General features: G+C 32.3%; 1 protein-coding gene across 2 annotated transcripts in view; it reads right to left on the bottom strand.

The window, feature by feature from the left end:
• Positions 1-25,148, bottom strand: part of LOC117111273 (zinc finger protein PLAG1-like) — a 68,539-nt gene that overhangs the window by 21,876 nt on the left and 21,515 nt on the right. For both annotated transcript variants that reach the window (XM_033254186.1, XM_033254187.1), the window contains 2 exons: positions 19,119-19,165; positions 18,055-18,210 (listed from right to left, as the gene is read on the bottom strand). In XM_033254186.1, coding sequence (XP_033110077.1) covers positions 18,055-18,210; positions 19,119-19,137 — 175 coding nt within the window. In that variant the 5' untranslated portion in view covers positions 19,138-19,165. The remainder of the gene's footprint in view (positions 1-18,054; positions 18,211-19,118; positions 19,166-25,148) is intronic.

Below are 25,148 nucleotides of genomic sequence, written 5' to 3'. Positions count from 1 at the left end.
TTCAAATTGATATTTCTAAAAATATTTATATAAGCGCATGTGAGTTCTTCACAGATTTCGAAAGACAAAAGCTTCACGCATGCGTGTTCAAAATTTCTGACGTATTGGAGCTGAAATAAAAACAGAAGAGCGATTTGAAAACCACCTATTTTTTAGTCACAAAATTTCGATAGCAGTCGAAAATGGGAATTCTCGGTTTGAGGTAAATTTCGACTACAGTCGAAGACGGTATCTAGAGGGTTAAGTGATTTACCAAATTATAACTCGCATTCCAACCAACATTTGTAACATCTATGATGTGACTTACAGTATAATAACAACAAGGTGAAGCCATATTCAATGCACTGTTGTCTTGCGATCTCGATAGATGTAAACAAACCCTAATACCCACTATAAATCACGTGACCTGAGCCGCCGATTCGGTCTATCGTACTGGGGACCTAGAGATCTTCACAGTTCAGCACACACAGTAGCTACCACTACATTAGCCAACTGAAGCAGCTGCTTTCTCACACTATACTTACATCACAATATAAAGTAAATTTTCATTTATTTTACTTCACAATACAGAATGATTTTTTTTATTTCACTTATATGTTAATACAGAGTAAACCTTTATAATTTATTATTTTAACACATGATCTTCAACATACCTGTAACTAACCTTACTCAAACTTTCCAGTGGGCGCCTTTCAAAATGATACTAAGGCGTATTTTGATTGGCTGAGTCTACGACAGCCTTCTTGTTAAGTCATAATAGGCAGTGGACTTCATTAAGTCAATTATGTCATAATGTAAACAAATCACATTATGTCATAATAATAATATGTCGTTCTTATATAGCGCTTCATACCTTTACAAGGCCTCTAAGCGCTTCACATTACTACCCCGGTCATTGGATCAAACACATATGGAACACATTGAAACACCAAATTAAATTAGTAAATGAAATTATATTATCATTCCATAAATTGCAGCTAGTAATCAGCGCAGGTTGTGTTGGAACCTACCAGGTACCACTCCTGGGTGGAGAGAGGCAACCGTAGATAAAGTGCCTTGCCAAGGACACAAGCGATTTGCACAGCCAGAGTTTCGAACCCCCGACCCCAAGGTTGGGAGTCCAAGCCACAACCGGTGCGCCAACGCTCCTACAACCAACAGCTCCTACAGCCAACGCTCCTACAACGCTCCTATAATGTTCACAATTATCAACATTTCCACAAGTGTACAATAAGTACTCTTTTTCGGTACCCCCTCCCTCCAATCTGAAAGTATACAAAAAAAAAAATGTGTATTTTGTAAAACAATTCCCCAATTTTTTGTGAAGTCAACAAAACCAATGTACTTGATTGCTTAAAAATGAATATTATATCCATGGTTACATAATAATTTTACCATTATTTTACATTGCATGTTATTTTGAATCAACACATTTATGCATATATACTGTAAGAATGTACATATTTGTCTACCCCTCCCTCCTAGCATACTGTTTGTACACTTGTGAAAATGTTGATTAAATGTTTAACGACCTCTAATTAATTCAAATATTTAAGCTTATTTTCATACCATTTAGCTCAACATATATTTCTACATACTGAATGCATTAATTCTCACTCATTTTCTGAGGAAAAAAATATATGTATATAATTTTTGAAATTTATGCATCAGCAAATTAACTAACTCTAAGGTCATAACTATGCCATTTGCGGAAAATTCACATGCTATAGAAAAATTTCTTATCTGAGAGTATAACATTTTTCAATTAACTTACAAGAGCCAGCTGTACAAATTTTATAATTTTATTATTTAATTTAGATAGTACAAAATTTATTAGCACATGAAGCATTGTAATTATAGAATTTATTTCTTGGTTATATAGTAGTTACCTCTGGCGTGAGACTATAGTGCACTATAATACATTATCACACGAACGTATTTTACAATCAACATGTGTTAAAACGTCACCATCTGGCTAAAATCTACAAACAACATTCGATAATTAAATTAATACATAGAATTTACACACAACTAATACATAGGTTATTAAAACATGTTATACAAATATGGTTTAATGATTTTCAGAATACAAAAAAAAATTTAAGAGTTTATACATAAGTTACTATATTGAATAGTTATATGTATTCAAATTTTAATTGGTAAGGACAATTTTGTTTTTTTCTTTTAATTTTTAAAAGTCAATAACTTACTAAGTAAAAAAAAAAATGATACATTAGAAAAGAAAAGTTTGTGTTGTTAATTTTTTTGTTTTTAGAGATATTTTGTATTAAACTTTTTTGTAAGTATGGTAGCTTTCAGGTATAAGCTTACTGCCTAGTTCAGGGGATCCAGTAGGACACGTGCCCCATGCCCCCTCCCCCCTTCCCCTCCTCTCCCCCTGTTTTGCCACTAAATTTCAAAATTTCAAGGCATATATAGAAACTAGAGCTGTCATTTATCTATTCTGAATATGTTGTGCCCCACATTTGAAAAATTCTGGATCCACTGCTGTACTTTTAGGGGTGTAAGTTTATTTTTCTTTTTTTTTTGGGGGGGGGGGGGGGGGGAAAGAAGGGTTGTGAAAATTGGGAAGGTGGAACTAAATCCCAATTCCAATGAAAACTTATTTGTCATATTTAGTACTTTATCCACTTAGTCAATAACTAACAAATGAATTCCATTTCAACATTAAATTGGCAACTCACAAGAATCAATATGTTGCATTATCATTTTCTTATGTCAAATACATACATATTTTAAGTATAAAACTATTTTTGTTTTTCTTCAGAATATTTATAAAAAAAAAAGGCTGGTATTTATGTAGAAATAGCTGGTGGATGTGTACAATTTAATTTCAATGTGAACTTTTATTGTTTTACTGATGACTTAATAAACAGACTTTTATTATTGCACTATACTAATATAACAATATAGAATATAGAATAAATTTTATTTTATTCAACTTACAGTGCAATACAAAATAAATAAATATTATTTTGCTTATGTCATTATACAGAGTAAACCTTTATTATTTTACTAATGACTTAATAGACAAAGGACTTTCATTATTGGGTTGAACTGGTTGGATTTATTAATTTACTTTTGTACGTAAGCATTACCGCAACACTCTATCTTCAACATACCTGTAACTAACCTGTACTCAAAACTTTCATATGTAAATTGAGGGCGCCATTGAAATGATATTTAGGCGTATTTTGACAGCCATCTTGCTGTTAAGTCATAATAGGCAGTGGACTTTGTTAATTTGATATGTCATCATGTAAATTATAGATCTATTGAACAACTAGAGCGCTGACTAGGCGACGAAGCAATGCAGAGTTGTGTATGTGTACTTACCAAGATGGCCGCTGAAGGAAAGTGCCACCTTCATATTTAGTATACATATATTACAAACATAAATAACCACTAACCACTGACTAACTGTTAGTTCATTAAAATAATAAACTATTAAACTATCGTAGCCAAAAAGAGGCTAAGAGAGTATCTGATTTAAAAATAAAGTACTCCTAAATTGAAATCATGTAAGTTACTCCACATTACCGCAACACTAGATCTTCAACATACCTGTAACTAACCTGTACTCAAAAATTTCATGTGTAAATTGAGGGCTCCATTGAAAATGATACTTAAGCCACATTTACACTAGAAACGATTACGACACGACGACATATCGCATAGTTTGTATTCTTCGTGTCTAGTGTCAATGAGGCTTTATTGGCTGAATCTATGACAGCCATCTTGTTCAGTACACAAGGCAGCTCTGTGTTAAGAACATTGAATACATGGAGTTAGCACTCTAGTATTCTTATTATAACTCTATGAAACAAATAAACAAAAAGTGATTGTCTTTGACTTTGTTTTGCTCATGCTAAATTGAAACATATTGTATGGTAAAATCTATGATACATTTATTATTAATTGATTTACTATTCATTTGTTCTGCTTTATACTCAAAGTAATGTAACAAAATATATTGCACAATATAACAATTTTTTATTTATTATCAAGGTATCAACATATTCATTCATTCACTTATTTATTCATTAAATAATTTATCTTATTTATTCATTTTCAAACATTTAATCATTCACCCATTCATTCATTCATTTTCAGTTGTATTGGCTCCATTTAGTACAGGTATGAAATAAATAGAATATAATTAAGACTGAAAAAATATGTATTATACATGTAAATTAACAAAAAATACAATACCAATTTAGTTACTATTTAAAACCAATGTTTTGAATGCTCTTCAATTTTTGTTAGCAATACTAATGGATAATAAACAGTACCCTAGAGATTAGTATTTTACACCGAGACCATGTGACACTCCCATGTGACCTAACATGTGACAAAATATCAGAGTGGCACGCTGTGACACTGGCAGGCAATGACGGGTAATACATGCCAAGGACTTGCGACTAACTGTACCGGGTTCAACTCAAATTCTATAAACAGATACATGACTAAGACTTCGCAAGGCTTCATAACAAAACCTTGTAAGAGACAGCAACCAAGTTACCAATCAGTTGATCAACATATGATTGAGATTGTTTGTATCTAGCGGTTTATATACTCGCCTTCCTAGGTTTTTCTGGGTTCAAATTCTCTGAAAATTTGATTTTTTTTTATTTTTTTACCAGAAATAGCAAAACTTAAAGTCATCCTTCTACTACCAGTGCTTATTTCTTCCATATTTAATTATCCAATAGATTTACATGATTACCTTCCTAGGTTTCCTGGGTTTAAATTCTTTGAAAATTGTACTGTTTTTTTTTTTTACCAGAAATTACAAAACACTTTTGATCAACCTGTTGAACTTAAGTCAATACTTCTATTACCAAGTGCGCATTTCTTTCATATTTAACTATCCCACAGATTTACTGATGATTAAAAAAAAATTGAATTATTTGACATAAAAAGAATATAAGAGGGTGCTATCCTGAAATTTCAAGTTTTTTGTTTTTTTTACAACAGGGTGCACTAACAGGCTTAAAATTCATGTTCATCATTTATTGAAATCATAATTATCGTCAGGCTCAAAATGAGATATAAAAAAAAGTCTTGCTTAAAATAACACAAAACTAACTTGTAGCTGTCCAAATGAATTAAAATAGAGCGACAACGGAATTGAACCAGGAACTCATTCACCACGGTTCAGCACACATACGGTGACCAACATCTGTGTTACAATTCTTTGCATTATGAGACACTGAACGTGGAGTAGTTTTTTTTTAATCAGAAGACAAAATTTGTCAGGTACAGGGAAAAATCTTTCAACTACGGTATAAAAAATTGTCACTAAGGAATACTAAAAATGGAAGTCAGATTTTTAAAATGTAAACAATTTTAAAGGGTCTAATGTATGAAACCCGTATTAATAAAGATAAAATTAAGAATATAAAATTCAAAAGACATATAAAACTGAGTTTAAAGATATATTATAAAGTGGTTTAAAGATACCCTAAACCATCTGCTAAATATGGAGAAACTTTAGAAACATAAATTGAATTTCTTATTTAAATTGAATCAAATAAGTTAATGTCAATGTTAAATAAACAATTTAATTTTACTGATTTGAAGACCTTGCAAATTCGAATCCCATTTTAAAGATAATTCAATTTTTATAGCTTTGTAGAGAAGGTATTACAAGATCCAAATTAAAGCCTATTTGAACAATGCTGCAAATGTCTTGGCAGTTTGCCATATGTCAATCATGTTCACTAAATCATTTGCTTGATTAGTTATTTCTTAATGGAAGTACTATTCAATTCTAAATTACATATTTTTTTTAATATTTCAAAATATGGTTTTGCATATAAAATAACATTAACATTAGGATAATAATACCCACCAGATCAATTACCAAAATGGAAGTGTTACACATGGTACTCTATAAAAGCAGGGATTTACATGAAAATGGGTTGGAGAGCAAAAGCAAATTTTTAATTAAACACTGTGGCCTGAACCCAAACTTCGATGTTTCCAATGTTTTTCCAAAAAAAACCCCAAAAAACCGATCATACACAGTTGTTATACAGTTTTATACTCAATATTAACTATTAGAGATGAATGGCGTTGGGCCGTAAAAACAAGGCATTCTATAGCCAAAGATGATAGGTAGACCGCACCTGATGAAGTTTTAAATTCATTTTCATGGGCCACGACAAAAACTGCAGTTGGGCCGTGTTTCTGACTTTAAATATTTCAAAATATGGTTTTGCATATACGTATCTGAAATGAGAAGTACGCTTTATCTGTGAATTCAAATCACAACCTCCACTTGCTATAAAATAACATTAACATTAGGATAATAATACCCACCAGATCAATTACCAAAATGGAAGTGTACACATGGTACTCTATAAAAGCAGGGATATACATGAAAATGGGTTGGAGAGCAAAAGTAAATTTTTAATTTAACACTGTGGCCTGAACCTAAAACATGTTTCCAATGTGTTTCCAAAAAAAAAAAAAAAAAACCGATCATACACGGTTGTTATACAGTTTTATACTCAATATTAATTATTACAGATGAATGGCGTTGGGCCGTAAAAACAAGGCATTCTATAGCCAAAGAAGATAGATAGACCGCACCTGATAAAGTTGTAAATTCATTTTCGTGGGCCACCACAAAAACTGCAGTTGGGCCGTGTTTTTGACTTGTGAGCGGCACTTTTGAAATAAGGAAACACACACAAAAATCCGATAACTTTACACAAGTTTTGATTGGTCACTATCCATGTTTGGATTTTCTGTTACAAAACAAAAATGTCTCTAAAAATGACTGTTTTGTTTACCTTTGTACAAAACATGGTTGTGTACTATATGCAAATGATCAACTCATACTTTATCACTTCATGCTTTATTTACTTTCAATAGTAAACAATTACAACACGCGATTTAAAAACACATCAGTATTCATCAACTTCATGTATGCTGTATTTTTCTTGTTTTTTCAGATACATTTTTTCTCCTTTCTATCTTTGAAATTGACATATGGAAGTTTATTAGACTGTATGAAAAATCTACATTTGAATCATGAATTTAAAAAGAGTAATCTAAAAGGCAATAATAAAAATTGATGTTGTCATCACTGTCGACTGTAGAAACAGCTTGTCTACCACTACAATTACGGATGTACATATCGTGCATGCTTTAACAGGGATATTGTGCTGTGTAAAAAAGTGCATTTTTAAATGCATAGATTTTGAAATAACCACCTTATGACTGCAGCACTATTTGAGCCTACAACGGAATCATTCTTGTGACTAACATACTGTACTTCTTCATTAAGTCAAAACTACGTTTAGATTCTGAGAATGAGAATTCAGAAATATACAGCCTCATTAATTTCATTATTTCCAGCATTTAAACAAGGCATTATAGGCTACAGTATCTCTATATCTTACCAAGCGGCCAGATTTATATCGACAATGTCTGCACCAGTAGCAACACCAAATATGGGTGGGGGGAGTGTGACGGGCGAGATAAAATTTTAGGGGAAGGGGGAAAATAAGTTCTTCCATAGCAGACCGGAGAAACAATTACAATTTATAAAATCACTTTAACAGGTAACGCTTCTATCCATGTTATTTTTATTTAAATGCTCAGTATATTTATTACAATATACTGTATGTAAAAAGTTTGTTAAATGTGTTGATTTTTAGTGGCCAGTGGCCTTGAAATGACAGACCAATGGGAGAAATTAATTTTGTTGGCCAATCTTACAATGTTCATTTTTCCAGCCTGTATCTATTTATATTGTTAACATTACTTATTGTATAGTTTGCAGAAGACAGTTCAGCATTTTACAGTAATTTTTTATGATATACAAATTTTCCAAGAAAACTATGTGAACCTAAACTTACAATGCATTAATTTTTAAAACTATCTAAAACTAGTTTTTAAGGAAAAAAAACTACTCTGGATGATAAACAAAATGGTCCAGTTTAAAACAGGAATATATAATAATAATAATAAGATTTATAAAGTGCACAAATCCACTGCAGTAGTAACATATACTTTCTAAGGTCAAGAGATGCCCTGTATTAATATTAGCATCCAGCTTATTTTTATTTTTTTAAATTCCTATATCTTCCCCCTTCTCAGGACTTCTTTCTCAATTTACGCTGCCCGCCAAAGTCCACTCACACAGTCACGTATTCAAATTCTCCAAGGTTGGTCCATCACTAGGGACAAAGGAGATCCAACCTTGTCAATTAAAGTATGAACTAAAGTCAATATGTGGCTTATCTGGAGGGCTGAAATGCAATTATCAATAGCGTACCATATTTTGGATGAAGACGTTCAAGCAGTGTGCATTACGGTCTGTGGGCATTATGGCCCATGTTCACATTAAAGAAAGTTGTCATTTGGAAGAGCAGAAAATTGTTTTCCGGTGTACAGTACTTCCCAATCACCAACTAAAGGACAGATTTCTTTGGACTTTTGTGGGATACTTGGTGTTTATACCAAATAAATCCAACCCCAAACAACCCAAGGCTGAGCTGATTGTCATTAAAGACTATCTGTTACATGCCTCATCGTCTCTTGTTCTCTGTGAAACACTGTGTCGGGCAATAACCACCAGGTGCATTATGTGTCTGGCTTTAATACATTCTTGAATTTATACCCTTAAATTCATATACCCTTTAATTTATACACCCCTTAATGTATACACCCTCTCAATTTCTAAAGCCATATTTTATATACACACTTGATTTATTATATCTCTCAATTTATAACATATGCCCCTCAATTTTGTTATCACCCCAATATACTGTATATAAACCCTACAACTTATACAAATTTACAATCCTTAACCTACCCTTAACTTCGAATTTTTATAATCTACCAATGTATACAAACTTCAATTCGACTTCCTAAATTTACACACACTTCTTAATTTATACACTACATACTGTACCTCTTAATCTATATCCCTCAAATTACACATGTAATTTATACACCTTCAATACATAACTTAATTTGTGCAATTACACATTCTGAATCTACAAACCCCTCAATTTACATACCCCTCAACTTATAATCCCTCAATGTATACATCGCATCCTCTCAATATATAATAGTGATATGTCATATAGTTTAAAGAAAAATATATCTATCCATACAGTGTTTTCAAATAATTTATGTTTAAAAAGAAATTGAAAATTAAGATATGAGTGAGAATAGTTAACCTTGATAAAATAAAGTCAGTACAGTATAGCTATAGATTCAATGCATGAACATTCATGACAAGTTCGGAAATTTGCCAAACGATGATTATAAAACCAAACATTAGATGCAGCGACGATGCATTTAAATAAAACAATTTCATAATCGCTATTACTCATTTAGATCCGAGTATTATGTATCTCTGGCTGTTGCCTAAATGTCTACACGAAACCTGGCAAAAATCAAGAAAAATGCCTGAGTTTGGCACTAAATTTATCTAGAAAATTTAGGTTATGATGACGACAATGCCCGAACACTAGTAGTATACTGTAGGTAGTATTTTGCCAGGAAATTATATTGATTGTATTTTAGCACTAAAATGACCTAAAAAATTACCGTTTTTGTAAGCCTAAACATAGTGGAACTTTCATCTCTTTTTCTTTATTTAGTCTCTTTTACAGCGCATAGACTTTTTGTCTTTTAAATTTAAAACTACTAACCATAATACAGTTAGCAATACCATATTGTCAAGTTTCAGAACAATACTGTAATTATCCATGAAATTTTGGTTTAACTTTTGATTGAAAGAAACAAAATGCTCGAAAATAGCAAAAATTTCTTCACTACAGTACATGCCCGTAATTCTACTTAAATGTTTTGATGCTAACATTCTCAACAGTCAATTTAGAGCGCTTTTGAGCGTGTGCGAAGCTTCCTGAATATAAACCAGTAATTTTACTCGTTCTGTAACTAGCTACATTAGTATCACTGACATGTAGAACTACTTCTAATGCAAAAGAACTGAAAGGTTAGATGGGGTGATAAATATGCGCATCAAATTCTACCTGACGGATTCATTCAATTCAGATAGGATTCATTCATTTATTCTTTCTTTCATCTGAAACACACTTTCAATACATAATGTACTAGTAGTTTTCAAAGATGTGGTTAGGAAAATGCAATATGAAAGTTCCGATATACGGTAGTTATATAAAAAAAGTAATTAATTTTCTCATTATTTTGGCATGAGGGCAAAGCATTACTAATAGCAAACTTTACTCAATCTATTTCACACAATAAACATGCACACAAGACGCTCCACATGAAGTCTTGTTTTTTGAGGCTTAGCTGTTTTTGGTCATGAGAAAAAATCCTCAAGTCAATAAAACTTGTAAAACTAAAAGAAAATGCATCAGTATACTGTACCCTATTTACTGTACATAGGTGTATCCCTTCAAGAATTTGGGATAGGGGAGGAAAATGTTTAGATCATTTGCCAAACCTGAATTATCATGCATATGGTGAGCCCTAAATGATTGTCTATCGTTAATTTTAATTTTAATTGTTTAAGGACAGGCTGAGCTACTAAAAGTTTAACTTGAGCTGAAAATATAGCAAATACTTAAATTTAAATTAAAATACATAAATACTGTATAAAACCAGAACCCTGCGGGCATCAACGTTCCTATGCATGATGCATGTTTTATTTTCAGGCAATAAAAAAATATTTTATGATGAAATGAAACACTGATAAAATGATGATGATAAATATGATATTATCATCATTTTGATAATAGTCATTAAATAATATTGTAGGTGGCAAAGTTGACAATGATGATGATGATGACGATGAAGATGATGACGGTGATTATGAGAGCGATGATGATTATAATTATAGCATGGTGATGACATTGGTGATAATGATTGCATAAAATATAATGAAGATAATTTTAATATTTTCTAACATAATTGAATCACATATACAATTTTTAACTTTTGTGGAGTGTCTTTTGTGTGTTATTGTATGCTTTTGTCATTTGTTATTTTTTGTTTAATGTTTGGGGCTGCCAAATCTTGGATAATACCTTGACAATCCTTGGCTTCACCCTTCTCCTGTATTTGAGGAAGTGAATATATTATTATTAAATTATTAATAATTGAATTGATGTTGACGACTCTAACGATGATGATAAAAGTGCTTTCAAATTCTCCCAAAAAAATAACATTAATGAAAAAAATTATGGATATCCTTTAAAGTACAGAGTGTAAACTTTAATGATCTATATTGACTGGCAAACATCCTAGCTGCAGTGAGAAGAGGGGTATAGAAATCTTTTTGCATGCAAAGCTTCTATTCAATAAATGTTTACATGAGCTACTTAGAAGCTCCTGTCAAATATATTGCAGGTAGGTGACCCGGCTCTATGAATTATATCTTGTAAAGAAGAAGACTTACTGGTAAGACATGCATGTCTACATCTACGACTAATCATATCGAATCATGTGCCTTGCTCACAATATATTGCCATATATATATATATAAATCATCAAAGGTACATATACAGGGTTTAATAAGGACATGATGGAACATCGTAGGCTACCCTGTAGCTTTTCAACGAATAAAGTCCTATGAAAAACATATATATACATATATATAATGACATAAATAACTCACCTGAAAACCCAATAAGACAAATCAAAAGTTCACCTTCAGAAAGTTTTCTGCTGAAAACAAAATACTGTACTCTATATATTTGAATAAACGCCAAGGGGCGTTTATTGTTTGAGAAGGGTTTTTGACAGGGATTTCGAGGGAGGCGCTCCATGACGCTGAAACGCCCATCATGTCCTCGATCCCACCAACTCTATTACCTAAACTGAGAAGGGTCGAATAGACCGAAACCGTTTTCAAGGTAATCACAACTTTAAGTTATATTATTAAACCCTAGTACCTCCTTTCATATTACTTGCAGCGTCATGAGGCTATACCGAACATACAAAAGTAATGTTTATTTTTGTTTTGGTTAAAAAAAATTAATGGTTCAGGGCGTTTATTCGAGGGAGGTACTTATTCTAAATGATGATCTAGAGGTGGGCATTTATTTTGGGGAGAATTTATTAAAAGTATATTTATTAAAATTATATTATTAAACCCTAGTACCTCCTTTCATATTACTTGCAGCGTCATGAGGCTGTACCGAATGTACAAAAGTAATGTTTATTTTTGTTTTGGTGAAAAAAATAAATGGTTCAGGGCGTTTATTCGAGGGAGGTACTTATTCCAAATGATGATCTACAGGTGGGCATTTATTTTAGGGAGAATCTATTAAAAATGGGGTGTTTATTCGAATAAATACAGCATGTAACTCTATAGTCACGTACCTACCGTAAAAAGATTCGTCCACACTCTTGGTATAGTTCTGTTTTTCATTCATTTATTTTTTCGCTCAGGTGCATTATAACTTTGTTAATGCGCAATACCAAGTCAACCACTATGTATTGTAAGATGACATCACGTCCATATATGGTCAAATCATGGATATCATAAAACTTAATAAAAGTACATAGCATTGTCTTCTATTTTTTTAAAGAAATTAGAGTAGTTTTCCATTACATTTCCCCACATAAAAATATGCAAAACTCACATATATTCATAAAATTACAAAAAGAAATTCATTCATCTTTGCAAATTTTCAATTTCTTCTTCAACTTTCACCTATTTTTTATATATTTTATTTTCATGTTTTATATATATATATATATATATATATATATATTTTTTTTTAAATTTATTTAAGCAGGTAGCATGCAGGCTTTTTTAAATTGTCATAATAGCATTACAGTAGAACCCCTCATTTAGGTACGGCACGGGCCCAAAGCCGTTCGTAAATTCGGGTATTCGTAAAATCGGGGTTGACCCAAATTCCTATATATTTGCACTGATACTACTTACACTGGCCTAGGCTAGGCCTACAGGCTTACGCAGCTAAGTCTGAGGGGGCCTAGGCCAACAGTTAACAGTTCTTAAATACCTAGATCGTGGATTTTATTCCAACACAACTTCCATAGATACTTTTTTATTATATATATTGATCATTCAATAAAATAATCAAGCACTATGTTGAATTTTAAAGCTAAAAACGATGTTTGAAAGAGAAGTAAAATTTGTCGCATGCACATGTGTGAAGCCATAAAAACACTGACTTTGAAGAGGCCTGTTAGAGGGCCTCCTTCACTTGAGAATTTCATAGTACTGTATAGTATGGTGTGTTGTGTTGTATGCATGGTAATAACAGGTACAATTCGAGCGGGTTTTTTTTTTTTAATCTTTCGCTTAAATTTTTATGACGCCATCCCCTTTATATTACGTTCGTAATATCGGGAATTCGTAAAATCGGGGTTAGTAAATGAGGGGTTCTACTGTATATTGTAACATTAAGTTATATATTCAATCTAATGTTAAACATAATGTTGTATACCAACTGGCAACATTTTGCTTACTTAATCAGACGAATTAAACTATAATCGAAAAACAAAGGATCGCCTTTATACAAGCAACACATATAAATGTTTGATTTTTAAATACAATTTTAACACACAAAGTTACTAATAAAAATATGAAGCTAACTGTTAGTATGGGTGAACACAATTTTAAATACGGGGAAATAAGATTTTGACGAATATCATGAAGTCTATTTCTCATACGGCAGCTAACGGTTAGCAGGATCCAGATCCTGCTAACTGTCAGCTGCCGTGCGTCCATACGAGAAGATTCCAATCTGGATACCAAGAATATGATGATCGAATCACTAGCCAATAAGAAACTGGAAATTGTAAACGTATGCATGTGATTGGTTGATGATAAAAACGCGTTCAACTTGCTAACTGATAGCGCTTGCTAACCGTTAGTAGTATCCAGATACAGATGTGTATAAGAGACAGGTAAATGAGGGGTTCTACTGTATATTGTAACATTAAGTTATATATTCAATCTAATGTTAAACATAATGTTGTATACCAACTGGCAACATTTTGCTTACTTAATCAGACGAATTAAACTATAATCGAAAAACAAAGGATCGCCTTTATACAAGCAACACATATAAATGTTTGATTTTTAAATACAATTTTAACACACAAAGTTACTAATAAAAATATGAAGCTAACTGTTAGTATGGGTGAACACAATTTTAAATACGGGGAAATAAGATTTTGACGAATATCATGAAGTCTATTTCTCATACGGCAGCTAACGGTTAGCAGGATCCAGATCCTGCTAACTGTCAGCTGCCGTGCGTCCATACGAGAAGATTCCAATCTGGATACCAAGAATATGATGATCGAATCACTAGCCAATAAGAAACTGGAAATTGTAAACGTATGCATGTGATTGGTTGATGATAAAAACGCGTTCAACTTGCTAACTGATAGCGCTTGCTAACCGTTAGTAGTATCCAGATACAGATGTGTATAAGAGACAGGTAAATGAGGGGTTCTACTGTATATTGTAACATTAAGTTATATATTCAATCTAATGTTAAACATAATGTTGTATACCAACTGGCAACATTTTGCTTACTTAATCAGACGAATTAAACTATAATCGAAAAACAAAGGATCGCCTTTATACAAGCAACACATATAAATGTTTGATTTTTAAATACAATTTTAACACACAAAGTTACTAATAAAAATATGAAGCTAACTGTTAGTATGGGTGAACACAATTTTAAATACGGGGAAATAAGATTTTGACGAATATCATGAAGTCTATTTCTCATACGGCAGCTAACGGTTAGCAGGATCCAGATCCTGCTAACTGTCAGCTGCCGTGCGTCCATACGAGAAGATTCCAATCTGGATACCAAGAATATGATGATCGAATCACTAGCCAATAAGAAACTGGAAATTGTAAACGTATGCATGTGATTGGTTGATGATAAAAACGCGTTCAACTTGCTAACTGATAGCGCTTGCTAACCGTTAGTAGTATCCAGATACAGATGTGTATAAGAGACAGGTAAATGAGGGGTTCTACTGTATATTGTAACATTAAGTTATATATTCAATCTAATGTTAAACATAATGTTGTATACCAACTGGCAACATTTTGCTTACTTAATCAGACGAATTAAACTATAATCGAAAAACAAAGGATCGCCTTTATACAAGCAACACATATAAATGTTTGATTTTTAAATACAATTTTAACACACAAAGTTACTAATAAAAATATGAAGCTAACTGTTAGTATGGGTGAACACAATTTTAAATACGGGGAAATAAGATTTTGACATGTGTATAAAAGACAGGCCTTGCTCACAATATATTGCCATATATATATATATAAATCATCAAAGGTACATATACAGGGTTTAATAAGGACATGATGGAACATCGTAGGCTACCCTGTAGCTTTTCAACGAATAAAGTCCTATGAAAAACATATATATACATATATATAATGACATAAATAACTCACCTGAAAACCCAATAAGACAAATCAAAAGTTCACCTTCAGAAAGTTTTATGCTGAAAACAAAATACTGTACTCTATATATTTGAATAAACGCCAAGGGGCGTTTATTGTTTGAGAAGGGTTTTTGACAGGGATTACGAGGGAGGCGTATGTTTGAGGGAGCTGTTTATTTTTATAAGATTTGATGTTATATTATGTATAGTACATAGTGCTTTGATCGATACATTACTTTTGTACGTTCGGTACAGCTCCATGACGCTGAAACTCCCATCAAGTCCTCGATCCTACCAACTCTATTACCTAAACTGAGAAGGGTCAAATAGACCGAAACCGTTTTCAAGGTAATCACAACTTTAAGTTATATTATTAAACCCTAGTACCTCCTTTCATATTACTTGCAGCATCATGAGGCTATAACGAACGTACAAAAGTAATGTTTATTTTTGTTTTGGTGAAAAAAATTAATGGTTCAGGGCATTATTCGAGGGAGGTACTTATTCTAAATGATGATCTAGAGGTGGGCATTTATTTTGGGGAGAATTTATTAAAAGTATATTTATTAAAATTATATTATTAAACCCTAGTACCTCCTTTCATATTACTTGCAGCGTCATGAGGCTGTACCGAATGTACAAAAGTAATGTTTATTTTTGTTTTGGTGAAGAAAATAAATGGTTCAGGTGTTTATGCAAGGGAGGTACTTATTCCAAATGATGATCTACAGGTGAGCATTTATTTTAGGGAGAATCTATTAAAAATGGGGTGTTTATTCGAATAAATATAGCATGCAACTCTATAGTCACGTACCTACCGTACAAAGATTCGTCCACACTCTTGGTATAGTTCTGTTTTTCATTCATTTATTTTTTCACTCGGGTGCATTAAAACTTTGTTGATGCGCTATACCAAGTCAAACACTACGTATTGTAAGATGACATATCACGTCCATATATGGTCAAATCATGGATATCATAAAACTTAATAAAAGTACATAGCATTGTCTTCTATTTTTTAAAGAAATTTGAGTAGTTTTCCATTACATTTCCCCACATAAAAATATGCAAAAACCCACATATATTCATAAAATTACAAAAAGAAATTCATTCATCTTTGCAAATTTTCAATTTCTTCAACTTTCACCTATTTTTTATATATTTTATTTTCATGTTTTATATATATTTAATTTATTTAAGCAGGTAGCATGCAGGCTTTTTTAAATTGTCATAATAGCATTATATTGTAACATTAAGTTATATATTCAATCTAATGTTATTAAAACATAATGTTGTATACCAACTGGCAACATTTTGCTTACTTAATCAGACAAATTAAACTATAATCGAAAAACAAAGGATCGCCTTTATACGAGCAACACATATAAATGTTTGATTTTTAAATCATGTTCGTCTTATGTGCGGATCGTTCGTAACACACAAAGTTACTAATAAAATGAAGCTAACTGTTAGTATGGGTGAACACAATTTTAAATACGGGGAAATAAGATTTTGACGAATATCATGAAGTATATTTCTCATCGGCAGCTAACGGTTAGCAGGATCCAGATCCTGCTAACCGTCAGCTGCCGTGCGTCCATACGAGAAGATTCCAATCTGGATACCAAGAATATGATGATCGAATCACTAGCCAATAAGAAACTGGAAATTGTAAACGCGTATGTGTGATTGGTTGATGATAAAAACGCGCTCAACTTGCTAACTGATAGCGCTTGCTAACCGTTAGTAGTATCCGGATACTGCTAATGGTTAGCGCTAACCGATCATGTGTTCTCACACAGGTGCTAACAGTTAGCGCTAACGGTTAGCTCCCGATCCGGATACTAGGTCTCTTGTGAGATCCAGACTAAAGTCCATAAAATGTTATTATTTGGAAGATAATCCCTATATTTGGCTATGTTTTTAGCCACCTAGATGCAATATCAATATCATTAAGAGAAGCAAAAATTAGGAATTCTGACGGTAAAACGTGGTCATCTGATATGCACGACATAAAAAAAACGTTCAAAAATCTTCTCAAACTGGGGTCGTCTTATACGTGGATCGCCTTATACACGAGCATATACAGTATTTCATTTGAGGACGTTTACCACATTCTATTTACACAATACACACAAATTGAATGAATTCGTTTATAAGCATAATGTGCTATTAATTACGGACAAAACCTTCTACCCCTCCCCATCTCCTTGTTGTTTTTGTCGTCACCACATATATAAAGTTCTACACTGCATATACAGTAGGTACTTATCAGTGTAGAGTGTTAGGATTTTTGCAGGAATCTTTTAGTAGGTTGCCTCAAGAAAGTAAAACTTAATGATGGTCAAAACCTGAATGAGGAAAGGTACAGAAACCTTAAAAAAAAATATGGTAAGATGTCATTCCAGACTTGTTTAAGTCCCAGGCATGGACAACTTGCAAACACCAAACTCAAATCTCAATTTGGGATCATGAACACTAGTACTGCACTTCAGTTTCCTTAAACTCCATCTCCATCTATGAAAGTATGGAGAGAGATAATTCCTTAACTTCAAGTACTGTGTCCCAGTTTATGTAACCACTATGTATTGCAAAAAGGCTTACTTTGTTGATTTCCAGTTCGAAGCTCCAACTCTTTTAAGACCATATGATGTGGAAGCGTAAGACGAGCATGGGATGGGATCACTTTGTCTCTAACACGCGTCAAGGAACCATGCACTGGACATTCCCCTACATGGCTCTTTCCACAGTCTTCACACCCTGAGAAAAGAAAAAAAAATGTTTTAATACATCAACATGTAAGCCTATAGCCCGGGGGTGCAAATGAATTCCCTCTTTTCTTAGAAATGCCCTTTCAAATTAGTAAAAATACCATTTGTATGAAAGTAGTTAAAAGCTAACGCCAAACATTTGAAACTGGGCATTTTTTGGTGGTGTTATCGTTAAATCTTCCCCAACCATGGTGGGGCTGAAGTGGGTGCGGACTCAAAATGTTTTTTCGTAAAATTTAGAAATTCTAAGACATAACATATGAGGTACAGTAGTTATTCAGTCTCAGGATCCTATACTCATTTACCATTCCAAACATTATTAAATACTGCTGCCTTTTCCAATTAATTCATATTTTCATTTATCAAATATTCTAAGAATTACCAACTATTTTGCATTGCCATCTTCCTGAAGTGAAGTAAGTATTTCTTTGGGTTGTGGTTACTTTTCAGACAATTTTTCGCAAATCTGAGGTATTGATTGGTGGAGCCAACTTAACCCTAACCTTTAACTTTCACTTTATGCACTATATCGGAAAAATAAGTTAACCATTTCCTATTTCTTTTGCTTCTCTAAGGTAAGCGATTATATTTCTATGAGTTTATTTCCAAATTTCGGTTTAATAATAATAATTTGATTGTTGGTTGAAGTTGAACAATATCTTCATAATGAATAAGTAGCCGAAACAACAAAATTCTCTATCACTGGAATTTCGTCACTAGTATCACATTCCTCTTACTTTATCAAGCAACCTAATTATTCAGGTCATGTAGAATATTTAACCTGTAACCTAGAATAATTTCCAAAGCATTATTAGGGTGAATGCAAAGAGCTCTATATTCCTTTAATACATTATTATGCCAGATAACTGTACAAATATAAAACAAATGTTTACTTACACAAGGGATCTTTGGCCATTGCCTACTACAAGCCAGTAGAGTTCCGTCTGGAGGTAAAAAATAAACAGATGAGGTTGTCTTAATCTTAATATAAAAAAAAATACAGGAAATGATTAATTTTTAATTCTCAATTAAATTCAGTCAAATAATCCTTATAAAATATACATTGTATTATAAATGTACCATAAAAACGAATGATTGTTTGTTATCTGTTATTGTTTCTAGCGAAATAATCCCAATTTAATTAATTAATCAAATAAAATGACAATGATAAAATCAAAATGATTATGTTCTATTTTCATATAATAGGCATATTAGACACAATAGAATTTAGATTTCTGTACACATTCAAAAATATTTTGATACTAATCATTAGCTCCATCATTTTGAACTAAGTTTAATATAATTTGGTTCTTCTTCTTCTTCTATTATTAATGGATAAACTTCAATGCTGAAGGCTTTTCCATCTAGCCCAATATGATTTACAACCAGTGCACTAAAGTTTAGGATGTGTGGCATTTCTTTTTAATTTATTAATTTTTTATTTTAAAACAATTTTTAAATTTTAAAAAATTAATTTAAAATGAAGTATTTGCATATTTTCCGTAACCCAGGATGGGACTCTTTTAGGTACTATCCTCCGGGTTTGAGGGAACCAGGAACTCATCAAGGGTAGGGACGTTCACTTCCCTATATAGACCACACTTTGCCTACTATAACGCATGTCTATTGATTCCCCTTTCTACCAGCTGCAGTAAACTAACAAAACTACATAACCTAGGACATTACTCAATTTCAGGCTGAGGCAGTCTTAATTTATATCTATCTGTTTTCGTAATTATAGTTCGTGCTCGATTTCAAGACGACTTTTTAGGACCTCCAAATTTTAGATGCTCTCATGTGTGGTCGGCATTTAGAATTTTGGATTTGTGTTAAAAGATTGAAGATTGTTATAATACTGTTACTGTTCATTTATAATGCACCTTTCCTTTAGGGTTCAAAGCACAAGCCAAGATTTCTCCAAAAAAAGACAACAAAAGACCCAGATAGAAAAGAAAAATAAGATAAGTGAATTAGGCAAAAAGGGAAGGGTTGGAGTCAAACTGAACAGATACATGGTTACTGAGTCTGTCAGACTGACTAATGAATTATGGGTTAGTTTTATGCAAGAGAAAAACTATAGCATATACAGGGATCGAACCTATAACAAGACAAGCAAGTTACAGTATATACAAATTGACTCCATGTAATTAACTTTGAAACTCAAAAACCATTTTAAAACTAAACTTTCTACATTTTTTTTTTCAATCATATATTTTGAAAGACAAAATACAAATCTAAAGTCTCAGAAATCAATGTTATATTGACAGATGTGGAGACATCTTTTAGGTACAGACGATGAAACTCGGAGGTCGATGTGAACAGAATCAATCACACACACTACTCATGTTCAGAATGTTTGAACTTAAAAACTTAAAATATGTGTTTTTTAATCTTATTCTGTGCTGCAATATTACAAATGTTTCCTCCAACTAAAAAATTGATTTGCAATTGGAAAGAAGAAATATCTGCTATGTGATCACTGGAGGATACACCTAGCCAACACAGACCATATCGCTACGATGCATGCTTGCATTTAATTTTAGAATGTAGTACTGTATATATATAACCATGCTGATTCTTATGCAATCAACATCGAAAATTATGATATAACTCCCTACACGCAGAGTCTACTTTTAAAAAGCTTTAGATTCCACGGCATGATATTTTATGGGATCAAAAAAAGTATATTTCTGAAAATTAGGAGGAGTTCGCAGCCAGGAAAAAGTTTTGCCAACCCAAATTTGGGCTGCGATCCATAGTTTGAGAACCAGGGTTCTAAAGTAATATAAATGATCAAATACTATACCGAATTCAAATACCAATACCTGGCAAGATCCTAAGCCACAATAATAGGAGTTTACGCTTTGGTCGGGCCGAAGCATCCTCTGCCTGTTGTATCTTTGTATCTGCTTCAACCAGCCTCCAAGTTTAACATATAATTTACTTAACACCTAACATGCCATTGACATGTCAAATTAATTAGAATAAAGCGCCCTTCCCAAGAACAAAAGTAAAGATTGGCGCTGGCATGTCATCAAACCAGAAATATGGAGGAAACCTCTGAATTAAAAAGAAATGAATAAGTAAATAATATATGAGAAAAAAATTGTATTGCCTTGAAAATGAAGCATTAAAAAAGTGAAAATTTGAAATTTACTAAGCACAGGTTGTCTTAAGCAGAGGAAACACATTAATTTAATATAGAATAAAGTCACAGGTTTCTTACAACATGACATATTCATAAAATCTGATATAAAAGCTTGTCGCATTGCAGGTAATTATTAAACTGATATGATTTGTACTTAGCGGCCACAACTTGGCGTGCTTAATTACCTTAAGCACACACACAGGATACAAAGTTGATTCTTAAACAAACTTAGCAATATCTTTAATAGGAACTTTCCTATTAATTACTCAAATACTGATCTTGAAGAAAGACAAGGACAACTCTTTTAACTTTAGTTTCACATTCGCTGCTGCCGAACTATGCAAAGGTGTTTGGTTCCTTGGTTTCTTACTTCTTTAATATAGATATAGTTTTAGGGATTTTGCTTTTCCCCTCCTATACATAGTTCGTGCCTTGTTATGTTGTCTTAAAATGTGGCAATCAAGAATGATAATAACCACCATAAAAATAACGAACTTTGAAACAGGCACTAATAACATAGTCCAAATCTACATCTTACTTTACTTCTTTATACTTTATACTGTACATTATTTTAAAGTATTCTGAATGTGGTACTGTAGGAAGAAGGACTGATAATGCATCATACAGGGTCTCCCTCCACTTAAAGACCACTTTTAAGATCTAGGTCTTCCTAGTCTAAGGCAGTTTTGGTCTTACCGTAAATGCTTGAGGCTTCAGTGCGGCGCTTATTCGAGAGCGGCGCTTATAAAAATATTGGCGTGTCGCTTTCCATGCCTGTTCCCATGTTACCTATTTCACATATTTCCGTAGTTCAGTAAGCCAATCATAGGTCCTATCATCGTAAACAGACATTTATAAAGAAAAGCTGGTGTCTTCTTAGTGTTAGTTATTCATGTTAACACTGTATACACTGTATTTAAAGCCCCTGTTTCATTACACACAAGGTAATATAATTACTCTTGATTAAGTGCCGCGGCGCTTATTCGAGAAAAAAAAATCATGTTTGGTGCGTCGCTTATTCCAGAGTGGCGCTTATTCGAGCATTTACAGTATTATTATTTATTATGAAGATAAAAGATAATGTCCATTTGGAACTGCAGAAAGGTGGTCTTCAATTGGATGTTCTTTAATTAGAGGAAGACCTGTACTTCCATTATACAAAAACAATTAATTTATTATCATTTAATTAATTATTATTATTTAACAATAAAACATAGCAAACAATAGCCATCCATGCCAGTCCCCACTTGTGATGAGTAAGGAAGTAGTCACATTTCAGAAAATGTTTTTCTTGTTAGCAATGAAACATTGAATGAAAAAGAATGGGAAGACTGTTGAGAAAGACTTCGGCTTTCGTTATTTGTATGAGAATGCAGTAAATCTTAAAGCCGGTAGAATATTGTTTAGAGGCCCTACATGCAAGTTAAGTGAGTCATTACCCCATTGAATACAGAGGTCTATACCCACCAACAAGCAGTTAGCTGTGTGCTACAGCAGCTGGGAAAATAACCACTCTACTGTCGATGTTCAATAATGGCAGTCTTTGAATTTGACAATCTTAAGCAAAAAAGAAAAAACAAAACAAAAAACAAAAACAAAAAAAAACCCATGGTTTTTTGTATTTGAAAACTTCATCATAGAAAAGACCATGTAATGTGGTGTATAGAACGTTCTGCACGAGTGTAAAGTTACATTTTAATCAAGCCTGCATTTTCAGAGTCTTTAAGATAACGAGCAAAGTTTTTGTGAGTCGCGCACAACAGTTAAACATCTACAAAAGCTATTTATCACATTAAACATACAGAGTAGTTATTAGTGGCAACTGGAGTACAGTATAATAATCAAAACATTGAGACATCCAGATTTTCAATGGAACACAGTTCAATCAAAACTAATTCAAGCCTACATGGAATATCTGAAAAAAAATAATAATTTTGTTGCGTACCTACCCTGTGCACCCATGCATTGTGGCTTCTGAAGATCTCCGCACTTTACTGGGTATAAAATTCCCAAAGTTCACAGTAGAGGCAAAGGGCAAATGGAGGTAACAACGTAAAACAATTGGAAATAGCTTAGTTAAAAAAGGACAAAATAAATCATGAAAAACCGTGAAAAAAATGAAATGACCTATTATAAGCAAAGGTCGGATTTAATCGATCTCAAACTGATTACATTTTATCAAAAATGGAGAATTCCAGAAATTAATCAAAATAGCACTTCAAATTGTAGAAAAAGTAATAATCGTTTTACTAATTAAAATTAATGTCAGAGATTTAAGTTAATTAATGTCAAAGATTAAAGTTAATTAATATCAAGGAAATTATGTTCTCTCTTTTTATAACTGTTTAAAAAAAGGTGTGTTCCTTTTTTCTAACCTGTGCGATGTCACATTTTTGTCCTGGGTGCGTTTTTTTTTTTGTCTCTCTATGAGATATTCTTTTGAGCAATAAAGTTGTTTTTTTTTTGTCTCTCTATGGGATATTCTTTTGAGCAATAAAGTGACTATTATTACAAGTTAAAATTTTGTAATAATCAATTTTATTAATTAGACTCATTGTCCATCTCACCACGAAATAAAATCTGTTTCACAAATATTGCGGATGAACACTTTCATATAATAATAATAATAATAATAGTAATGATGAAAAAAATAATAGTAATAATACTAATAATAATAATAACAATAATAATAGTAATGAGTAAATTCCAAAAAAAATAAAATAAAATAAAATCGGGTAACTACAGAAACGGATCGAAATGAAAAGACTTTCATTTCGATCCATTTCTGTAGTTACCCAATTTTATGTTATTTTATTTTATTTTATTTTTTGGAATTTACTCATTACTATTATTATTGTTATTATTATTATTATTATTATTATTATTATTATTATTATTATTATTATATCTACCAATCAGCAGCAAGTCCAACTTTCCAAACATAAAGTATTTCCCTGTTTAGGCAGTCGGGAAGTCGGACCAAAAAAAAAATAATAGGCCTACACCAAGTTAAAACATGTCTTTCACAGTCATAGAGTGCCATTTGTAGCCATCCAGTTCCCTATTTAAAAAAAAAAAAAATCTCATTTGGAAGGGTGACACTCCCACCCTAACCCTCTCCCTCCTCAGGCATAAAAGCTCAAGCCCCCCCATCGGACAGCTTAGCCCCCCAGACAGTGTATCCTAGAGCTGCCACTGATGACAGGGATAACAACAAACACAATACCACCATATCAATCACACATCATTTTGCTTAATTACCACAATCTTATTACAGTCCAAGACCAAAAACAAATTCAGAGATGATCACAAAAATTACTGGTATTATGGTAATGGTACAAGAATTACTGGTATTGTTATCAATTACCTTCATACAAGATTTATTTTTATTTATTCATTGTCCAGATGGGTAATATATTTTTTCATTTCTCATCCAACAACATGTGAGTCACATTGACAAGCATACTAGTCAATTATATCATCAATCAATATGCATTAAATATGAATTTAAATCAAATTTGTAATACTAATTACCAGATTCTGTATTAAATATGCTGAATGATTTTCTTAAACATAACTATTTATAATCTGTTCTTTGGCCTTTGAATTTTAATTAAGTTCCTAGATTTTTAAGCAGAACCAAGATATGACAGAATTTCAGATGTCTGTAAAAACACTTTGCAAAATTTTACAGTAAAAAAAACTTAATATTTTCTAGCTGTTTTGAGTAATCCACTACTGTAGCTCCTTGGATAATAAGCCCACCCCCAAAAAATGTT

This window comes from Anneissia japonica, unplaced genomic scaffold (assembly GCF_011630105.1).
Source record: "Anneissia japonica isolate Jap-2015-1 unplaced genomic scaffold, ASM1163010v1 scaffold287797_len360924_cov175, whole genome shotgun sequence".
NCBI classification, from domain to species: Eukaryota; Metazoa; Echinodermata; class Crinoidea; order Comatulida; family Comatulidae; genus Anneissia; species Anneissia japonica.
The sequence above is the reverse complement of the archived record's forward strand: the minus strand, read 5'-3'. Positions and strand labels throughout refer to the sequence as shown.